The 22,091-nt window shown below is 29.5% G+C and overlaps 2 protein-coding genes across 4 annotated transcripts; both read right to left on the reverse strand.

Moving 5' to 3' along the window:
* Positions 1–6,445: 6,445 nt before the first annotated feature.
* Positions 6,446–9,156, reverse strand: LOC124837433 (RNA-binding protein). Its single transcript, XM_047312791.2, has 5 exons — positions 8,956–9,156; positions 8,762–8,879; positions 8,298–8,535; positions 6,832–6,957; positions 6,446–6,750 (listed from the first exon to the last, which is right to left on the reverse strand). The coding sequence occupies exons 1-5, from the start codon at positions 9,042–9,044 to the stop codon at positions 6,626–6,628; spliced, it is 696 nt and encodes a 231-aa protein (XP_047168747.1). The 5' UTR covers positions 9,045–9,156; the 3' UTR covers positions 6,446–6,625.
* A 4,995-nt stretch (positions 9,157–14,151) lies between these two features.
* On the reverse strand, positions 14,152–21,862 carry LOC124837438 (PB1 domain-containing protein tyrosine kinase). Of its 3 annotated transcripts, none has more exons than XM_047312797.2 (10): positions 21,562–21,862; positions 18,596–21,354; positions 18,221–18,514; positions 18,050–18,136; positions 16,749–16,901; positions 16,366–16,529; positions 16,136–16,283; positions 15,674–15,796; positions 15,485–15,572; positions 14,152–14,565 (listed from the first exon to the last, which is right to left on the reverse strand). In XM_047312797.2, the coding sequence occupies exons 2-10, from the start codon at positions 20,858–20,860 to the stop codon at positions 14,378–14,380; spliced, it is 3,510 nt and encodes a 1,169-aa protein (XP_047168753.2). In that variant the 5' UTR covers positions 20,861–21,354; positions 21,562–21,862; the 3' UTR covers positions 14,152–14,377. The 3 variants fall into 3 exon arrangements, with proteins under 3 accessions (XP_047168753.2, XP_087953152.1, XP_087953153.1); XM_088097027.1 differs by lacking the exon at positions 14,152–14,565 and adding an exon at positions 14,594–15,386; XM_088097026.1 differs by lacking the exon at positions 16,749–16,901.
* Positions 21,863–22,091: the final 229 nt, after the last annotated feature.

Here is a 22,091-nt window from a genome sequence, read left to right on the forward strand (position 1 = left end):
TAATTTGTTATCATTCTCGTATTTTAACTTTTGACTAGTATTTTTTTTTGTATAAATTGTTTAATATATTATACTTGTTATTTTATACTGAAAATCTTGCATATATAAAGTGTGTTATTTCGTGTCTTTTATATAATAAAAAAATAAAACAATTATCAAATTAATATTATTTTTAAGTTAATAGTTAAGAAAGTATAAATGATTAAAGTAATTTTGAGTTGTTTATCAAAATTTTTTTTCAATATTTGAATCTTATAAATACTATACAATGTTCAAAAATAAAAGTGAAAAATTATGCTAATAGAATTAATGTTTGAAGAACAAAGAAAAAACTTATAAACAATTATGATAAAATAGGCTAATTCTATATTCTTCAAATGATTATTGTTCAAGTTTCAAATTATTAAACAAAGTAGATTCTCAATCAAATGCTACTTTCTTCTAGATTATTCATAGTGAATTCAACCAAAGTACATTCCTAATCAAATTCAATCATGTTTAATCAGGTCTATTCTTAAATCTCCTATGCATGTAGATTCAAAAAGCAAAAATCATTGCTTTTAATATGATTGAGAGATGAAAGACATAGAAGAAGAATAACTCAAATCAATAATCAAAAGAAACAAATTCATTAATTCAAATTAACCTCAGAATCCATGATGAAATTATAGTGGAATAGCCTAGAAGCTTGGTGGATGAATGCTTCCAAGTGGAGGAGTTTGAGAGAATGAATAAGTTATGATTTATGTTTCCTCTCGGTCTTTTTATATAGGTTTGATTGGGTTTGGACTCTAAATCTTTTTGTTGATAAAATATTTTATCTTATATCTAATATCTTTCAAATATTCAATATTCAACACATTTAATCAGTTTTTAAGAATATTTAATAATATTTTGTTAGATTAAAAAAGATTTGACAAATATTATCTTTTGATATTTATTGATGAAGTTAAATAAGGCAATTATTTCACAATATCAAATAAAATATATTAAGATATATTTTCTCCAAATTATCTTTTAAAATATCTAAGAGATTTAAATTTATCCAAAATTATATTTCAACCCTTTTTATTTTATTCAAAATTACACAGAAGTCGAGAATTTTCTTTCTAATTGCACTTTAGCCATCTCTTTCCTTTCAAAATTGCATAGGATCTCTGAGTTGATCAAATTGGACCAGCTTTGACCATTCAATTTCATGCTTTAAATACATAAAATTCTAATTTCAGTTGAACAAATAAACATTGAAACATTCAAAAATGATTTATGTAACTAAAAATCACGTTTTAATCTCTTTAATTTCCAAATCATAAATTCAATAGTGACCCGTTCATTTTAAACGAATTATTTAAACACAAGAATCTCATAAAAATTTGAATTTTAAATGCACTCATCACATAATTAATACTATTTAATAATATCACAAATCTAAATTGTATTCTGACTACCTTATAAAATCAAATTATTTAAGTAATAGTGTATCTTTAATTCATTAATCTTAGATTGTATCTTTAAATCTTTTGAATCAGATTAAAAAAGAAATTAAAACGTAATTTTGATAAATAAATCAAGGTTTTCACTTGCACATAAAATGGTAGGCATGTTTATATTTTTCACTGATAATAAATATTGTTATCAAAATCGAAACTACGAATTAAAGATTTAAATATCAACATTACCGGTTTTAACAAAGCAATGCCAGTAAAATTAAAGTAAGATACATAACTTTAACAATATCATAAGTAAATTATTGAGAGACCAAATAAATCTTAACAATAAATTCTCTTGACAGGTACTAATATCTTTCAAATAAACAATTATAGCTAGAAAAACATGTTTGTTTTAGTCAACCCGTGATTAAATCCCAATTCAATTGAAATTTATTTATTTTTACAAAATTTGGATCCAATGGAATTAATTCCGATTCGATGTGGATAACTATCATAATAAATATTTCACGAAACTTATTTATTTTAGGTAATATATAATTTAAACTTATATCGACAAATCCTTAATTTAAGTGGTATTGAACTTAATTCCCTCTGTAATTTTAAATTTCTCTATATAAATTAAATTATCAATAATCCTTACCAACAACATAATTTATAAAGAAAAAATAGTAGTTAAATTTTTGTAAACTAATGAAGTGTTAGTCTAATAGAATTTCCCAATTTCTGTTTCACTCAAATGAAATCTAAACTGAGATATAGAAATAAAAACAATTTAGAATCTCTAATTTAACTTATCAAGTACCCACTCTTGGTAACGAATTTTAAAGTTAAAATTAAAAAATAAAATATTTTTACTTTTTTAAATTGTTTTTTTTTTCTTTAAGAATGTGTTTGGATTAGAGAGAGGATTTAGGGAGAGTGAAAAAATAGATTTGAAGAGATGGAGAATAAATTATAATGTTGTTTAAACCAAGAAAAAGAGTGTTATGATTTAAGTGAATTTGAGATAAAAGTTTGTATATAATGTGATAAGTATAATAGATTAAAAATATATTTTAATAAATGAAATTAAATTATTATTGTTTTATTTCTAAAAATAGATAAGATATAAATATAAATATTATTATTTTTATTATTTTACAAATCTGTTTAAACAAACGGAAGAATCACTTGCTGTCCCTTGCTCATCATCACCAATAAATCGGATGAAGCAATTATAGGCTAATAGCTGTGGTTGGTGGTCCTCAATTATTTTGCTCGTGGGCTTTTTAGACAATAAATCAATAAATATGTCGATATAAATGAAGAAAGTTGTGACAGTACAAATTTAAATAAATTCCAAACCCGTATACATGTAAATATACTAAAATGATAAGATTTACTTCTAGAGTCAAGACCCTAAAAACAAAGTTTATTCTTATTTCATTAATATAAACAATTTAAAATATTTAGTCAAATAGTTTGAAATTTCACTTCTACCATAAATTTATATATATATAAATGGATACAAATTTTCAAAATTAAATTTATAAAATTGACTTAAATTTAAAATTTTATTTAATATATTATTAAAGTAATTTAAAATTTATTTTAATAAAATTTATTATTTGCTGAGTATTTACTGTCAAGTTACCGTTAAATCTCTCTTAATGTATAGTTTTATGTTCAAAATATACTATATTATCCATATTTCATTTTCTAAACTTAAATTTTACTATACTAATTAAAGATTCTTTTACCTTTTTATTTGAGCGGTGATAAAAATTAACTTGAGATAAATTTGAAATAAAGAATATGTGGAAAATATTTAGTATAGGTTTATAAATAAACAAAATAAATTATTCGTTTCTCGTACTTTGCCCTGTTAATTTTATGTATAAATATTTACACTTACTTTTGTTTAATCAATTTTTTCATTATACATTATTTAATTATAATTAGATTTATTATTATTTACTCTTTCTGCATATAAATACAATGTATAAAAAAAATACTCAACAAACATCTGTTTTTAACATTTTTGTTTTACATTATTTTTTTAAAACACAATAGGATTAAGATACTTCATTACACTATATTGATTTGAGTTGGGAGATGATTGTGATTTTGTTGAGCATGTGCATGATGTCAAAATAAATTTGAAGCCATCAGCCAATCCGATTTATTACGATATCGAGTTAGGTTGGATTAGTTTTTTTTAGTATATGGTTCAAACAGAATTTGATTTACAAAACTTTAAGGTTAACGAATTTGAGTCAAATTAAAGGTAGGTTGCCACCTACTGACAACCCTTTATTATTCTCTTATATTTTTTTTAAAATACTTTATTATAATTATTTATTATTTTTAATTGTGGAGGTCTACGATTTAATGGTTTTGAATACTAAAATTATTTTCAATAATGTTTGAATAGTATAAATGTTTAATTTATTTGTTTATCAAATATATGAAAGCTGGTATTTTAATTTTCAACAATCATATTACAATAATGTTTGGTAAAATTGATGAACATTTTAATTGTACTCTTATGAAGTCCAGTTAATTTTCTTTGATTGTATTACAATAAATATATAAAATGAATTGAAAAAATTAAACATTGTTAATTATGTCAACCAACTATAATATGTAACGAATTGATTTCAATTACAAATTTGTGTGAGTTCAATTACTCATTTTTAACTAATCTCATGGTGAAACAACCTCATCGAGTCATATTAGCTCGCTTTAACACATTTAACCGAACTATTCTCTTTAAGAATAATTATTTTATTCATTTATAATTTTATCTTATATTATTATTGTTTGTTATAAGAATGTTTGGACTTAATCAATCTTATTTTATCAGTATCTCTACATTATTATTATAACAAAATCTTATTTTCTTTTTCTTTTTCATCTCAACATAGGACTACTTTTCAATTCTTTCAAATTTAAATTTTGATTTAGGTTTACAATTTATTGAATTAGATTAAGAGTATAACATTAACATCTTTTACCTCATGTAGCATTGAGTCTTTTCTCTCTCCCCTCATGATTTTGGTGAAGTTAGTCCATCTTGAATGATCTACTCATTTGTTTTCTTCTGGAGAAAACTTGCCTTATATTTGAATCCATCGATTTTTCAAAAATAAATTTAGGATTTTAGATAATTTTATAATGTTCCAATTTTAGTTAGGTAGGTTGAATAATGAATTTGGACTTTGTCATATAGAATGTCTTAAAATCTTAGTTAGATAAATTATAAAATTTAAAAGTATGTGACACAATAAAATAAAGAAAAAAAAATAAGAATACGTCTAGACAAACTTGCCTTATGTTTTTAGTATTTTAGATAAATTTATAATGTTTCAATTTTAGTTAGGTAGGTTCAATAATAAATTTAGACTTTGTCATATAGAATTTCTTAAGAGCTTAGGTAGATAAATTAGAAAATTTAAAAGTATGACACGACAAAATGAAGTAAAAAATAAAAATTAAGAACACGTATAGACAAACTATTTCCTAAACATTTATAAAGTATAATATTGAAAATAAAATAGTTTTTTCATGAACTAAATTTTAATTTATAAAACATTTTTTTTAAATTTTTTAAAAATGCCTATGAAGAAGTTTGTTCAAAATAGACTTTAATTTATATATAACTTTTTTATTCTGCATATTAAATATAACTTTTAAATTAGCAGTCATAAAAAGTAACAAATTTATCAAATATGACAATTTATAATTCAAGCGCATGAATTTTAGAAAAAAAATGTTTTGAAAATTGATACCTACATTGGAGAGATTTTACTTCGAAGGAAACTGATTTACCTGTTTGGGAAGAAAACTCATTTTCAAAGTTGCATCAAACTAGACATCCCATTACTTCTACTTTAATGTTCTTATCCACTATAGTTTGGTGATTTGACAAAATCAATCACCGAATTCAAGTAAAATTTGTTAAATTAAAACGGTCATCATTCTTGAATAGATAATCTTAATGTGTGTTTGTTTTCTACGTTACTCTTGAACCAAACTGAAAAGCGGAGATAGTTATGATTTAGTGCATAGATTTGTGAAGAAAGAAAAGTCAGGAAGTTCTCGCTAAATTGATAAAGAAGGGAAAAATTAGCTGACAGTTGAAGTTTTACATCTTTGCCTTTCTTTACGGTTTGTACTGCAAAGAAAATCTTCTACGTGATTTTCTTTTGCCCATCTCATGCTTATCCGTTTGAAATCATTAATGTTGTGTTTTGATTCCTTGGTTGCTCTAGTATTATTATATAATATAGTTATATGATAATAAAAATAAGTTCATATAATAAATAAATAAGATTATTAAAAAATAATATCATAAAATAATATTTTATTTCTTAACTGAAATGAATTTATAATGGTAATTTAATATAAACAAGTTATTTTTCATTTTTCTTTTTCACCCTCATTTTTACCAGTCCAAGGTTGAGTTTGGTTCCCAGTTACTTGTTCATTATGTATATTTTCGACCGTCGTTAATGTTCGGTTGAAATTTGTAGGCTCATACAAGAATTTCACAAACATGTCAGCAATCTTATACCCCCTACATTTGTTATTCCTATCTGCTCAATTTACAAGAAAAACAAAACTGATTATTATCGCTATCTGACGAAAGATTTTGAATTACTTTATTTACAAGAACGGAATCGATGTGGACACAAACTCCTGTTACTTTATTCAAACTACATTGAAAGTTTCCTTTACATGTAAACAATCTGGTTTCATAAATTTTGTTACTGACATTTTCAAATCTGAACTATCATACACTCGCAACGTTTTAAAATAGATAATGACAAAACTGAGTCATCTTTATAGGTTAATTTTAAACTAAATAGGATTCTGTTTGGAGTGAACTTCAAGCATTCTGGTAAGTCATTACTACCGAAAAGGACAATTAACATGACGCCACAGACATCTGTAGTATTCCATGTTCTTTTTGAAATTCACTACAGCCATTAACTTTAATTTATTTTTCAAATAACTGGGGCACAGAACATTTTCAGCATATGCCTTAAAGTGAACTAATTATATTGAAGTGAAAATAACTGTACTTTGAGTGACTTGTCTACATGGAGTTAAAGGTTTAAGAGTACGTTGGTATGAAGGCTAAGCAAAATGGGCACAGTACAAAATTCCTCTAAAACACGTAAAATGTCTAATCAATGCCAATCTATTATTCCCCCGAGTGTGGTGGATCCCACGCCCTCCCATACTTCATTGGAGCCCAATTCCTCATTGTCAACACCTTCCATGTCGTAATCCCACCAGCCATGGCCATTCGCATCTGCTCATAAAAATTGTACGTTATAATGTCTGAGATTTCAAACCCATCGTCTAAACACAAAATATGTGTAAGCAATCATACAGTGATTATAATGGGGCCTTGGCCTTTTGTTGTTAGAGCCATTATGGGTTTGTCTTTTTGGCTTTAACTTTGATTCGCCTCCAAGAACTACCACATGATTTCGTGCAGTTTGGCTCTCATTTTCACCTGTGAGAAAAATGCCAGGAAATGAAAATCCAAAACCTTTGCAGAAGAGGTCTAGCATGCCTTTATATTGATTCAGATTTCCAGAGAATCTGATTGTTCAGTTGGAAACCGTATAGCATCTTTATTTTGGCAGTTTCTCAAAGAACCGTAAACAGTGTAAAGTACTTGTTTGTCTTACTTTTATTTATGTCCGTTCAATCAAAAACGTTCATAGCAAATGGTTTCCGGATATATTTTCAGGCAAGCTATTACATTCACTCCGATTATCCAATAACTAGTCCTAAGTCTGAAAAGTGAAAACTACTGTGATTTATCGTGTCTGCAATCAAGGCAAGCGAAACAAGTTTCTAAACCTTCTATTAGGTGTTTTAAAACGAATCCCAGCACCAAGCTAGCCACAGCAGAAAGATGATTTTAGGATTAGACAGTCTTCTCAATCAGAACCACTACACAGCTGACCCTGTAATCCAATACAGACAAGAACCATCTTCTCCTAATCCTCCGATAATGTTTTCTACTTATGTTTCACTTCTATTGATGTGTTCAAGGCGAAAAGAAATTTAATAGATGTAAAATATTGTTTTATTTAAACAAAATATCTTATCTCATTACTTGTTGCGATAGATTATTGTTGTAGCAATTGTTAAATATGTATAGATGGAAAACAGTAATTAATCAATACTTCGCATTTGAAAAATATCATTAGTTTTTGACAAAATAGATTAGTAACAAAGGTGGTAATTCATAAACATTAAGTCAAATAGAGCTTCTCGACCATGACAAAATACTTGTGAAAGCTTCAATTAAAAGCAATGCAAGGTTAGGTTTTCACTTCTCACCGAACTCAGGCTGAACATATACAAAAAAACTTAGTCATACTAAATAGTAAAGTTCCCAAAAGAAAGCTCAAACCCTGACTTGATCAAGGGGGAAAATGACGAAATCAGAGACCCAATTCTATTTGATTTTCCAAAGGTGGATTTAAATAGGTTCTCAGTAAAGATTTAAAGCGAAATAGACAACCAAATTATCTTATAACATCAATACATGTTTTTAGGCAAAGAAGCTTATGTGCAACAGTTATTCAGGGAATGTTCAGGCAAACAATACTATAATTAGAATACCGGTTTGAGAATTCCAATCAGGATAATGAATAAAATGTAAAATAGTAACTGTAAAAGCATTGATGAATAACTCCACAAATAATTCTTTTTACCTCGAATCTGGCCTTTGGATATTCAGCGCACAAAAAAACAAAATAAAACGAAATAATCGTAAAATGCTAAATTGAACTTTTAAGAACCCCAAAAGGTCAAATTGGTTAGAACAGGGAAGCAAACCTTCAAACGGGGTTTTCCTTTTCTTTGAATCTTGATTGGTATCCCCAACTGAATTTTCTAATTCATCAACACCAATTTCACTGACAAAGTTTCTTTTGTCCTCTTCAGTGTGCTTGAAGGTTTCAAAAATCAGCTTACTATCATTGTTGCTGTTTCCCTCCTTTCCAACTTCTTTGGCAGTTCGATTTTCCTCACATTTTCTTAAACCGATAGGTGACAGAAAAGGCGTCGATTTCCCCTAAAAAAATAGATAATTTCATAAAAAAAAATAAACTTTTTATTCTTTATAAAGATGTTCACGATATTCAAAACTTAAATTCTAACACATTGATTAAACTTGAACTAGATGCAACTGATCCAGCAATTGCTAACCAATTAGTGGAATAATTTTACCATTTAATCTTAATAAACGGGAATAAAGTTATAGATAAAATAAGAGGAAAAAATTAGTAAGAAAAAAATACCTGGACCGTTTGTGTAAGATGAGGGGATCTTTGCTGCTTGAAGGAGAGGAAGTTTGAAAGCGAGGAATGCGTGATATCGCACTTGTGTGAAGCTTGATTTCTCACGCTTCCTTCAGAGCTGGTTCAAGCAAAAATGCTTCGTCACAAATTAATCGAAATTTTTGTAGTTGATGAACGAAACAGAGGTGACTCACAGAGGATTGCGTGGTGGGAGATTGCGGAACGTTGAAGCAATGGTTCGCTGCCCGAAAGCCCTAATTGACGCTTGGTTTTTTGAGTTCATCGCATTCGTGAAAACGCAAAGAACACTAGATTTTCAATTCGTTGTTTTTTTTCTTTCTCCTTTTCTCTTTTTTTTTTCGATTAAACAAATCAAAATATGCAGTGCGTGTTTTGAGAGTCACTGTGAAAGATTTTCCGGGAAAGAGGTAAAATTCAAAATTCTCTCCCTGCGCGCCAAAAGAAAAATTCAACTATATATCCGTCTTTACGGATTTAATTATATTGGTTTTAAGGAGACAAATTATTCGATTAAACTATTTAAACTTTTTAATTATTTCTTTGATCATTGAATTTAGTTTATAATTTAAATTCAAACAAATATGAAAAGAATAAATTAAATTGATTTATCCTTTTAGATTTATTTTTTAGTAAAAATATTAAATCAATAGTAGCTCTAGACACTTCATGTTCAAAAACCAAGTGTAATTACGTTAAATGTTCAAAAATCGTTTTGTTAAATATAATAAATGTGTTGAACTCTACTGCGATTTTATTGAAAAATTCTTAACTATGCATGAGAAAATATTAAATATGATTAAAATATCAATTTATACGTCGTTGTATAAGTAATAACATTATTTCTTTGAATATAGAGATTTTTAAAAAAATTACACGGGCTGATAATTACTTCTATATATTCAATTAATTACTGTTTATTATAAATTTATAAGAAGGATTATATATACATATATGAATATTTATACGAGTGTGTGTGTTTGCGTTTTCATAAAATATAATTGTATATTTCTGTTTCTTAAAAGTTTTCCATCTGAACTTCCGTCCCCGCATGGTTTTGCTTGATTTTTGTTATTTGTTTCAAATCTTCAAAAATGTTTTAGTTCTTACAACATCTTAAAATAATTTCTTAGGAACTAAAGATAAATAATATACATGTCAGAGGTGTTAAGACAAAATAAAATAAAATTAGGAGCTATAATAAAAAAGAAAAATACAACAATACTTTAAAAATTAAAAACACATAGGTCCCAACAAGAAGTTGGTTCAAATGAATCTTACATATACATATATCTGTCTAAGTTGAATTCACTTTCAAGGGATCATTTTATAAATCAAATAAACCAAATTTAAATTAATAAATAGTTTTTTTATTTGTTGATTAATAATTTGATCTATGTATTTAATTATATGATTCATTTTAATTGTTATATAATTTTGTTTACTTATCTGAGTTTTAAAATGTTTTAAATAAGATATATTTAATCAATTTTATTAAATTAACATTAACTTCTTTGACGGTTGCTACGTGTTAAAATTTGAATTTTTTATTTTAGATTTTTTTTTACTGACAGGTATCACTTTTTAGAATAACACATTTCAAATTTTGATAAGTAAAACTTTTCAAACACTTTAAACGTTAATTTATCATAAGGTTTAATAGCCAATTTAGTCCCCATTTTGGTTGAAAAATCTCAATTTAGTCCCTCGTTATAAAAGTGTTTTACATTAGTCCTAACTTTTAAAATAGTGGGTCAGATTGGTCCCTTTCGTTAAATATAAGTTAACGAAATTAACGGATGATGATGTGACACAGCTTAAAGCTGATGTGTTAGATTGGTCCCTCGTTAGCTTTAAGTTGTGTCACATCATCAACCATTAATTTTGTTAACTTATATTTAACAGAAAGGACCAATCTGACCCACTATTTTAAAAGTTAGGACTAATTCAAAACACTTTTATAACGAGGGACTAAATTGAGATTTTTCAACCAAAGTGAGGACTAAATTGGCTATTAAACCTTATCATAATAAACCAAATTGATTCTGTTTCACAAATATTAAGGCTCAGACAAAAAAAATACAAATATTAAAATAAATTATAAGTCTAAATATATAAATAAAATTACTATTTGACTTTGTTAGGAGTTTGAGACACTTGTTATTAACAAATCAAGTTGTTAGTTGTTACTTTTCTTATTGTCAACTAAAGAATATATTGTACATAAAAGCTAATATTGATTATGAATGATGATGTGGTTGATGTTACAAGTTGGCTCGTTGGTTTACTAAAAAAATATGCTGTATGAGTTGAGTATTTTAATTTGATAGTTTTATTATAACAAAAGAATTTATTATATTTTGATCTTAAATTAGTAAGTTCTCCTATTATTTTTTCTATTTTTATTCTTTTGTTTTATATAAAATATATATAAAAAAAATCCAAATGTTTGCATCTCGCACCAGGACTCTTAACAAATATAAAAGCTCTCTTACATTTTTTATAATTATAAGTACAAATAATTATTTTTACTTATAATTGAAAGTATGGATTTTTTCAAAATAATAAAATCCTTTTAGCTTATTATGTTTTCATATTTTTCTTGTATTATTATTATTTTTTAACCATTGTCATAGTTCAAATGTCTACAAATAACGACGAGAAAGATTATAATAATGAAAAAGTGAATTATGAAAGTTATTCCAAGCTTATATCCAATAATACTAGATTGAAAAAACAATAATGGTTTTGAAGTGAAGAGACAATGATTAATTAATATAATATTTTAACCACTTAGATACTAATTTATTTTTATGTTTAATTTTAATTAAATTTAATATATTTATTTGATGCAATAGTTAATCTTATATTTATTTAATTTATTTTAATTATACTATCAATTGTAAATCTATTAACTGCAACCAATGTAATATATTAAAATAAAATTATTGTTACATGTAATTTTCTAACCAACATTTAAGTTGAACTTTATGCAGGATGAGATTATAAAGCTAGCCCGCGATTCTTTTGTGGACCAGCCTGTTTGGACATGCTTTTTAGATACGTGGGACGAGACTTAAGAAGGATAGACAAACTCACATTACTATTCCTATATTCCTATAATTGATTAATATTTTTAAAAAATGTATTTATAAGTGAAAGATACACTACACATAAATCATATTATTTCTATTTTTATAGTATGATCTTATTGTAAGTTTAAGACCAAACGATTCCATCATATTATGATATCAAGAGAATAAAGAGTTAATGTTAAAAACGATTATATTAAATTTAAATATGATTATTATTAGTTAGATTCTAATTAAAATAGTGTTAATTTAAAATCTATAAATATAAATTTAATATGTAATAAGTTAATAATAAGTTAATTATATTTAATGTGCATTGTTAGTATAATCAAATATTTATTAATTCTATTATCTCAATACCTTCTAACTTTCTATTTCGATATATAGTAAATGCGAAATAAAAGAAAAGGTTTGACCTGACTCAAAATAACGAATCAAATAAAAGAATTGACCTCTACATTATAAATCAAAACACTACTATTTTATTATTATTTCTTTTTTTTCTACCTACCAAAAAAGCACAAACATGGGTAACACGTGGAATAATTACAAGCACCCGAAATATTCAGTGAATAATGTAAACATGGTAGGTACACACAGATGTATCCTTAGATTCCACCTAATTATTCGAAGTCGAATAGAGTTGTTTAAGTTAGAAGCTTTTTTCTATTGGATTTTAACTTTAATAACTCAATAAGATACAATAAAACACTCTATTTCTAGTTCATGCAACTGTCACTCAGTTATTCTATTAAATAAAGTTTCCGTTTATTTTATAGATATTTTTCTTAATTCAGTTTTAATTTTCGTTAGTCTGAAAATAATTAAGAATGTTGAACGAAGTAAAAAGTGTTCTCATCATATTTATTAATTCTACATTATTTAAAAATTAAGGTTAAATGCAATTTTTACTTTTTTACATTCTTTGATGTGTATTTTAAAAATAAAATAATGACTGAATTAGACTTTATAACAGTGATTGATTAAGAAGAAGAAAAGAGTTTTATTTTTGTGTTGTTTAAAATTGTTTTTTTTTTCTTCTTGTTATAAATGCACATGACAATCCTGTGCACTCAAATATGCCCCTCCTGTTGAGTGTATAAGTTTTTTAGCTTATTTTAAAATTCCAAAATTCTTTGAAAAGCTTACCAATTGGTTGATTTTTAAAAGAAATAACATTTTATTGTTTTTTTTTTCACTTTTGCTAAGACAACCACAGCATACGCATCTATATTTTCTATTAATTTTTTTTTCGGAATTCGATAATGAAAAGTCAGCACCAACCATCTATAAAATATATTAATGAAATATTCATGGTGTACTAGTTTTATTTTATCATTATATTGAATATATGTCACAACGACGGCATTATAACAATAATTTAATGCATAAACTCTAATCAGTTGGGAGTTTATTAGAATTTTTTAGTGCCACTTGATTTTTGTGTAGTTTGTATTTTTTCTCTCTCAAAGATAATAGTACTTTTTTTTTTCTAAAAAATGTTTTCGAATGCGCATAAAAAGAAGTCAAAAGTTCATAGGATTTTAGTGCAAACTTTTTTTGGAGACATTAGAAAAAGTTTCATGAAAAACATTAGAAAAAGCGCAGATAATACTGAAGAGGAAGTTATAGATTTAATTTATTAGATTAGTAAGATATAGATTATTTGAATTATTGAACTAAATTATGTTAAAAAAATGATTTAGTTTTTCCAAGTTTAGAATAAATAAAACAAGTATATTAAACTTTTCGGAGAAAAAACTTATATGTAATTTTTATAATAAACTGAAGTTTCTTTTATAGTTTATTACTAAAGTTGAATAAGAATAATTATATCAAAAATAAAATTCAAAATCTAGACATTTTTTATTGAATTTTGACAAAACTTGTTACCATAAAAATATTTCCATTGGGAGTATGAAGAAGTTTTAAAATTAAATTTAAACTCGTCCGTTCGTATAAACACAATTTTTTTTTACCTAAAACTCGCTTATATGATTTAATATATTCATTTTAAAATAATAATTTACAGATTAATATCGAGTTTCATAGGCTATGAAAGCATGCTCAATAATACAGTGGCATTCAAGTAAGTCGTTTGAAAACTAAGATAAAAACTTTCTACAAACCTTTTTGCATTACATTTTTGGAATTCCTCTTGAAATAATTTTTAAAACACACATACACACTAAAAAATCCTTTCAAAATATATAATCTAAAAGTTTAGTATGTGTAAAAATTCAAGCAATGGAATGAAACTAATTTTCCAACACTATGCATAGGATATTTACATTCCCGTAACCATATGCAAGAGATATTTCTCAAGAAATGTTTGCAGTGAGGCACTTTTTTAAGTGTAGACCAGTGAGTGAACATTTAAATAAATGGCTTTTACTCTTTTTTGGTTTATGTATACCTATACACTACTGTTTCTTTTCTATACAACAATGTCAATAATCTTTCTTTGGTATTTGCATTCATTAGTGTACAAGGAAAAGAGAAAGTTTCATCGATTGCCAATGTTATGTCTCTTTTTGGGAAGTGCAGCTGATATGTTGCGAAGTCTAATTTTAATATCTGTGAAGGTTGGTCTTGCTGCAGGATCAGGACTCCAGCACTCTTCCATCAGCCTTTTCCACTCAGAATCACATCTTTTTGGAATAGGAGGCCTGAGCGTATTATTGACAATACCTCCTTCATTAAATTAGTAGTAAACAAACTCATCATTAGCATTCAAACAAAGCTTATTTCTGTTCAAATTCATAATTTGATTGATTCAGCATGCCATGCTCATTCATGATTTGGAGAGGTTAAAGGTGCACTACAATTATCAGATGTCAAATAATGATCTGGCTAATTAAGTTACCAAAAATGCCAGAAAAAACAAAATTATGACTTGGAGTTAAAACAAATTCAGTAGCATGGCATGCCTTTCTCTTAGACATCAGATGCACAAAGCATCCCTCAAGAGGCACAACTGCTATTGTAACACTTTTTTTGGAGGATTTCATCCACAAACTCAAAGATTACGGCTAACCAATATTTCACTTCATCATTTAGCTATTGCATTTACCATTTTGGTTGCTAACTTTGAAATTGAATACAGTAAAAAAGAGCTTTTACAAGCACATACTCCTCCTGGGGTAAATTAGAATGTGGACATAAAGGTCTTCTTTATGCCATTTTAATGAAACAAACAAGTAAATTGTGTATCAATATAAGCTATACTGTGCATATTAACATCACTTCACCAAGATGACAACTTTAATAGGGTTTAGGGTCTTTGACTAAATTGATGCTTCATAGGAGGTTTTAAGCATCAAATGCATCAGAATTGTTTACACTTGATTTGATTGAATACTAGCAAATGTTTTACTTCACATGTGTCTTAGCACGGAAAAGTGACTTTTTTCCCCAAACAGACGTTTGAAATGCCAACCAAGTAGAAACTGTATCTTCTATTCTTTGTGATGGGGGGGCAGGTTACAAGAAGAAATATGATTATTGAGGCTAAACTGCAAAATACATTACAGTTGCCTGTAATAACTGCCACATCCATCACAGAAAAGACCATTACTAAAAGAGGTTTTAGTTACATATAACAAAACCTTACCTATAATAGCGCCACAGTGCATGTTAGCATATGGTTCTTCCCCAGTCAAGATTTCCCACATTACAATGCCAAATGAGAAAATATCAACCTATAGGAAACAAGAAAAGACATGCACTCAATATTATACTTTCCAAGAAAGTTCTTGGTCAAAATTAAAGTAAACAAGACGAAAGATGGGAAGTTCCTAACCTTCTCAGATACCCTACAACTGTTACCATCCAGTAATTCAGGTGCCATCCATGGAAGGGTTCCTCGGACACCACCTGAAACAAGTGTATTACGTTTTATTCTGGATAGGCCAAAATCTCCAACCTATAGATGACACATCCACCAAGGAGGTTATTCAATTATTTGCCTTTCAACAAATTTCTAAAGGGAAAAACGAAAGATATCAAGAAATTACACTTTACTAAACAGATATTAAACAAATGAGAAAAGCTAATAATCCGTCTGGTAGTTGATTAACCATTGGGATTAAATTTGTACAATAATTGGGAAAACTGACTTTAACAAGTAATGTAAAACAACAATATGTATCCCGGAATTGTGAACTTTTCTTTTCATTTATCAAGACAACAAATGTTTAGAAGAATAACTTGTTTAAAATCTCTCAGGTCAGAAAAGGAATTAAGTTATTGTCTCTCAAAATACCTTGCATACAGGTCGTTCAGGATCGCCCAGATTGACAAGTAAATTATCACACTTTAAATCAAAATGAACAATATTCTTCAAATGCAAATATTCCATCCCAAAGGCTGCATCCATTGCTATTAGGACCCTTTTACGACGGTCAAGCACTCTGCACATAGTATAATTTAATAAGAGTGATGAATTGTAAATCTAGTTAACAGTTACCAAGTTAGATATGTAGGTTAGCTTACTTTTCCCTCTTCATGAGAACACTCTTGAGTGATCCATGCACCATGTATTCCGTTACTGTTGCCAGTGTTCCACCGGGGCCGTTTGGAACTACCCCATAAAACGCTACCACATTTGGATGGTGAAGAGTTGACAGAATCTGTGCCTCCCTCCAAAAATCCTTAATCTAAGAAACATTGTCAAACAAGAGCTTTCTCAGCAAATAAACGTTAACAGCCAGTAAAAATAAGGGTTTCCAAATCAAAGAAAGTTAATGCCTCGTTCACCGTGTAAGTACTTTTCCAGGTACAGCTTTATACAGGCAATGGTATTAACATAAATTTGAGAGGTAAACTAAATAGATATTCTAGAAAATTCGACTACATTATCATTTATGGGGACCTACCAACCGCTCTTGCTCTGACAATCTACCCGAGAAACAGCTGCTTTTTATTCTCTTAATTGCAACATCTGTTCCCCTCCACTTTCCATGATAAACAGTTCCAAAGGTTCCAGATCCCAACTCTTGCATTTCTTCAAGATCATCATTTTCAATATTCTGAATTTATTACATATGAAGAACTAGTTTAAACACATATGCATGTGGGCTTTAATCTGTTTTCTTCTAATCCTATTAAAATGGATTCAAGGAAAGGAAAGGAAAGAAAAAAGGAAAGAAAAGTAAAACAATAAAAGAAAAATAAAAGAAGACAGCAACTGGAGGAAAGATTGTATTACCAGAGGGATTACACCTGTCTAAAAATTTTCTCATTTTCAAATACTGCCATTAGTCTCCAAGTGATCAACAGAAATATAATTTATAACATTATTGTCTGATGATTCTATTTCGTAATATAGAAGATCATGAAAATATAATTTCACAATTTCACTCACAAACACACACATAATAATAGGTTCAGACAGTTCTGGATTTCTAACATATAATCCTCTTGTTCAGTTTGCTATCTAAAATCTAAAGGATCAACAAACTTTTTGAGCCAGACCAATTCAGTTTTTTAATGTAAGGACACGGCTCCAATCTAAAAGTTAGGCAAATGGACTTCTTTTTAAGTCCAAGACAAGCATTTTTCCAAGTCTTAGAAAGCAATAAAGCATGAACTCATTATTTAATGAATGAAAAAGGTTGACTACATTTTGAACCTGATGAAAACCCGGTTCACCAACCAAAGCTCAAGATAAATGAAGCTATCCAAGTTCAGTTGAGGCTATGACAGATAGGGAAATCTTTCAGGCCGACAATATGACCTTGCAGACGACTGGTAGCAATTTTTAAAGCCACAGGAAACACAATTCAGGCAACATGTTTAATAGGTTGGTCTATCGAGTCAATATCATTTTGCACATCTAAATGGAAGTAAACACAGGCAAGCCTAGTTTTAGTATCAGAATTCACAGGAGAAACAAAACAATAGCTTTAAGAAAACTATTTATCCTTTAAAAAAACAAGTAGACCATTGGGCTAGACTTAAAAATCACTTTTAACTATTAAACACTAAATTTATGAAACCCAACTTTGGCAATACAATTTAGAGTGTACAACTTTAATCACCATCCTCGGGTTGAAAAATTAGTCAGCAAACTGTCTCAACAAAAAAAGAGACGGGAAAGAATTTTTTTTTTTTTACCAACAAGGTAAAAATATTGAAGATAGAAATAGTAAATATATACCAAACTGCAGAAGTTCACCTGTAATCCATAAATTTCAGACTCTATTTCAGCAGTTGCTCGATCACCAGTAGACTTGTTGATGTTTCCACTATCAGGCCTTGCATGCTATCATTTAGACAAGAACCTCGTGTCAATTATAAAAGTAGTTATCCTAAACCATAAACAGCAACTTCATGTGCTGATTCTCACCTTACTTTCAGATTCTGGACTACCACATTCTATCCCTTCCTTTTCAGGAGATGTAGGTTCAACTTCAACCTTTTCATCTACATTCGAGACAACTTTTAAGCATGACTGGATACCCGAAGAAATAGAATCTTTAGGTCCCTTGGAATCAGACACTGGCCTGTTGACACAGAATTCATCAATATTTTCAGAAGACCGATTCTCAATGATTGTGTTTTCTTCCTTCTGGTGCAGGTAGTACGCAGGATCTCCGACAGGGACAGCAACCTCTCTTTGGGAAGAAATCATGTCCATATACTGAATTGAAATATGAAATACAGTGATCATTATATGCAAGATTGCTTTTGATTTGACAAAATTCAAAAGAGATACACTTACTGAGATAGGTAATGAGGATTCTTTGTCCTTTTGGGACTTAAAAGGGCCAGGGAAAAGTGGTTGACTGTCTTTTGCCACAGACATAGGATATTGGTGATGCATTTTTGATGAATTTTGGCTCCTCATGGAAAGCTCAGAAGTGGCTCTGTCTAATTGTACCACACTTGTTTGCCCCCTCAGGTTTATTGGGGATTCGAGAGAGACAAATGACTCAGTAGATGCATTGCATTCACTTCTCTGTAAATCTGGAGAAGATGAACAAACACCATGTGGAGTGTAGATGTGCTGTAAATGTTTAAAATCTATGGCATTGTTCGTTTCACCAAAGAAATCATTGTTCTTTTCTGCATGTTGCAAGTTCTCTTTACCAATATCTAAAACTTTCTTATAGCTATCAGTCATTCCAAAAATGGGCAAATTTTGATACTTAGCCAGGTGCTCTTTCCTATCAATTATCTCTCCAGGCTGTAATGAATATTCTTCTAAATGACTTGAATTTTTTCGTGATGGAAAATTGTCTCTCTCTACATTGCGGGGAAATAGCAAGTGGGCCTTACTGTTCTCATCATTCTCATTAAGTGTTGAGTCAGAGTGTGCATGCAACATTGTGTACCGAGAACCCTCTCTAGGATCAGATTCTGACAATAAACTTGGAGACTCGTGAGGATGAGAGACAATATTGTTAAAATGATATGAACCATCACTGGTAATTAAAGGTCTCTCATAACTCGGAATATTTAGATTACATGTTGCAGAAGAGACAAAATCGTTGCTTCTGTTATGTCTGTGAAGATGAAGATTCTCACGAGGCCTCCTGATCTGGTCAGACTCCCTTATATATTGATTATTAGGATGGTAATTCACGCGTCTATGCCCTTGAGCAAGATTGTTATAGAATGCAACTGGATCAACATAATTGCCATTGTCTACATACAGAGTATTGTCATGTGGAACTTTTTCCGTAACAAAGGGAGTAATGCTTTCATTCATAGCATTATATGGTTTATCCATAAATAGCTGTCCATTAGAATTTTGGGGATCACAAAGAGCAGGTAAATGAGGCATTTGATTGAATGTCTGGCCAGCTAGGGCCGTAAAATATTGAGGACTGGGTTTTGAGAGTAGGCCTGCAAAATTTGGAGAGGTTGGGGTAAAGTCTTTCATATCTGAAGCAAATGCAGATGTGGATGAGTCTCTGTGAAAATGTGGACTGTTGTAATCAATGGTATTTCCAAATTGGCTTGTATGGCTTGCTAAACTTCGCCCACTGGAACTCTGTTGTGGACTTGGATCCAGCATACTGTTAACAGCAACAACATAATGATAATCCGCATCACTTTGCTGATTGACTATTGCTTCATTGGAACTTGAACTCTCACATTCATTTAAAGGGATGAGAAAAATCCTTAGCCGTTGAGAGGCTCCAGCTCTTTCAAGCTCTTCATACTCCTCGATCATATGATGAAGATCCTCGTTGGAACAAACAGATATAAGAGCATCAAGGTCCTCTCCAGGAAGCTGGTACTTTATAGTGTGAGTTTGACTGCAGATAGCAGAAGTCTTCCTCATAAGTTCCTCCCATGCGATGCTCTTCCTAATTGATATTATCCGTGTCTCTCCACCCACATATCTGAGCTTCCCATCATTTGGTCTTGGTAGTATTCTACCTCCAAAGCTACAAAGAAACTTTATCTTCTTGTAGAAAGAACCTTCTGTGAATACTGATGCATAAGGATGGTATGATTGAGGTGAGTCCACGTACATAGATGAAGTATTTGGTCCTGAATTAACTTGATCACCACCACTTCCCTCCGAAAAGTTACCTGATAGTTGTTTAGAAAATGTACCTGATACTTGTCTGATACCACCTTGTTCAAACTGGTATCTGTTCAAATTATTAGGATAGGTCCTGTTGTCAACTTCACCAACACATCCTCTGGCAAATGCAAACTCTGACAAATCCGAGTTGTCATCTGAATCTGCTCTCCTTAGCCCGAGAGCATGCTTTAGATCCTCATAAACCAACTGACAATTATTATCATTAATGTTAACATCCAATCTGTTTGGCAGACGCATGTCTGTGTCAGTTATGACAGGAATTCTTCTTAAGGCAACTCGATCACGTAAGAACTCCGCAGAAAACTCTTCACCCGTTTGGTAACATATGTCATGTCCATCCTCAGCAGAAGAGATTTGGTTGCCTAAACCAAAATTCACCGCATCTATATATTGTTTGCCTGAAATGCCAGGATCCTCATTGTTCATGATGGATTATCATATAGTTAGTTTCCTATAACCACTTTTTGCACTAGAGCACTGAATTCTCGACATCTAACCACGTTTAGCCAGTGATGGTGGTTTCTCCTAGTGTAAATTGCCCATTCCAGACACAAAGTCTAACAGATAAATCTCTTTACCTTCACTTCAAACGCAATTTCCAGTTAACAATTTTTCCAACACAGATTTTCCCAACCTTAAACAGGGTACAAATTTTCATTCGCCATCCACCTGTCTAAATTACCGTATTCCGAAATCCTTCTAAAATTAATTAAACTCAGCAGAGAAACTTGAATATTCATGATGGAGAACCAACAAAATTTCCAGGAATTCTACACAATGATTCCCTCCACAACGATAAGAACATGAATGTTCACCATCACCATTGATATATCCCCGTGATCACATAATATTTCTCGTAAACATGCTCCTGGAAAGGAACCTGCACCTCAGTTCCATGAAGGAACTCAAAAGTTTCAACCCTGCAACAACAACAGCAAAACAAAAACCAAATATAAAGTGAGCAAAGAAGGAAATAAGGGAGACCCATTTCCAGCTACAGACCATTTTTTCCCTTTCAAATTAATTAACCCAAAAGAAACAAAACCTTTGCATGTTGCAGAATTGTACAAAAAACTGGAGCCTTTGGTCTTTACTATACATACAACAAAAAAATTGTGATGTGGTACCTTTTTGCTTGCTCGTGCAGTGGAAAATGAGGTTTGGAGATTATTGCAATGGGAACGCAAGGTTTTTGGGGTACGGTTAGAGCAACCCAAAAGAGAAAAATGGGAGTTGAAGCTTGGTTTTTGTAGGGAGGAAAGATAAAGTTTGTTTGTGAGAGGAGAGAATGAGAGAGAGGAAGAGGAAAAAGTTCCATGAGGATCGGAGTTTCCGACGAAGATGTCGGAGAACAATTGCATTTGCTTAAAATGGCACAGTAAGGATATAGATTGGACAGAGCATCCAAACAAGGCTTTTCGAAACAAAACATTCCTAAATCTTTCCGCTTCTATCTAGGCCAGATCATCATCGTCTTATATATTTTAAAATAAAAGTAAAGCTTTTGAATTTTTTGTTTCCGAAGAGTCATCTAGTTATAAAGAAATTTTTTGTACCATTTTTATATAGAAATAATTATTAAGTATATATATATATATATATATATATATATATATATATATATATATATTAATAAATAGAAAAAATATGAGTGAAA

This window comes from Vigna umbellata, chromosome 8 (genome assembly GCF_029865625.1).
Source record: "Vigna umbellata cultivar VRB3 chromosome 8, Vumbellata_1.0, whole genome shotgun sequence".
Taxonomy (NCBI): Eukaryota; Viridiplantae; Streptophyta; class Magnoliopsida; order Fabales; family Fabaceae; genus Vigna; species Vigna umbellata.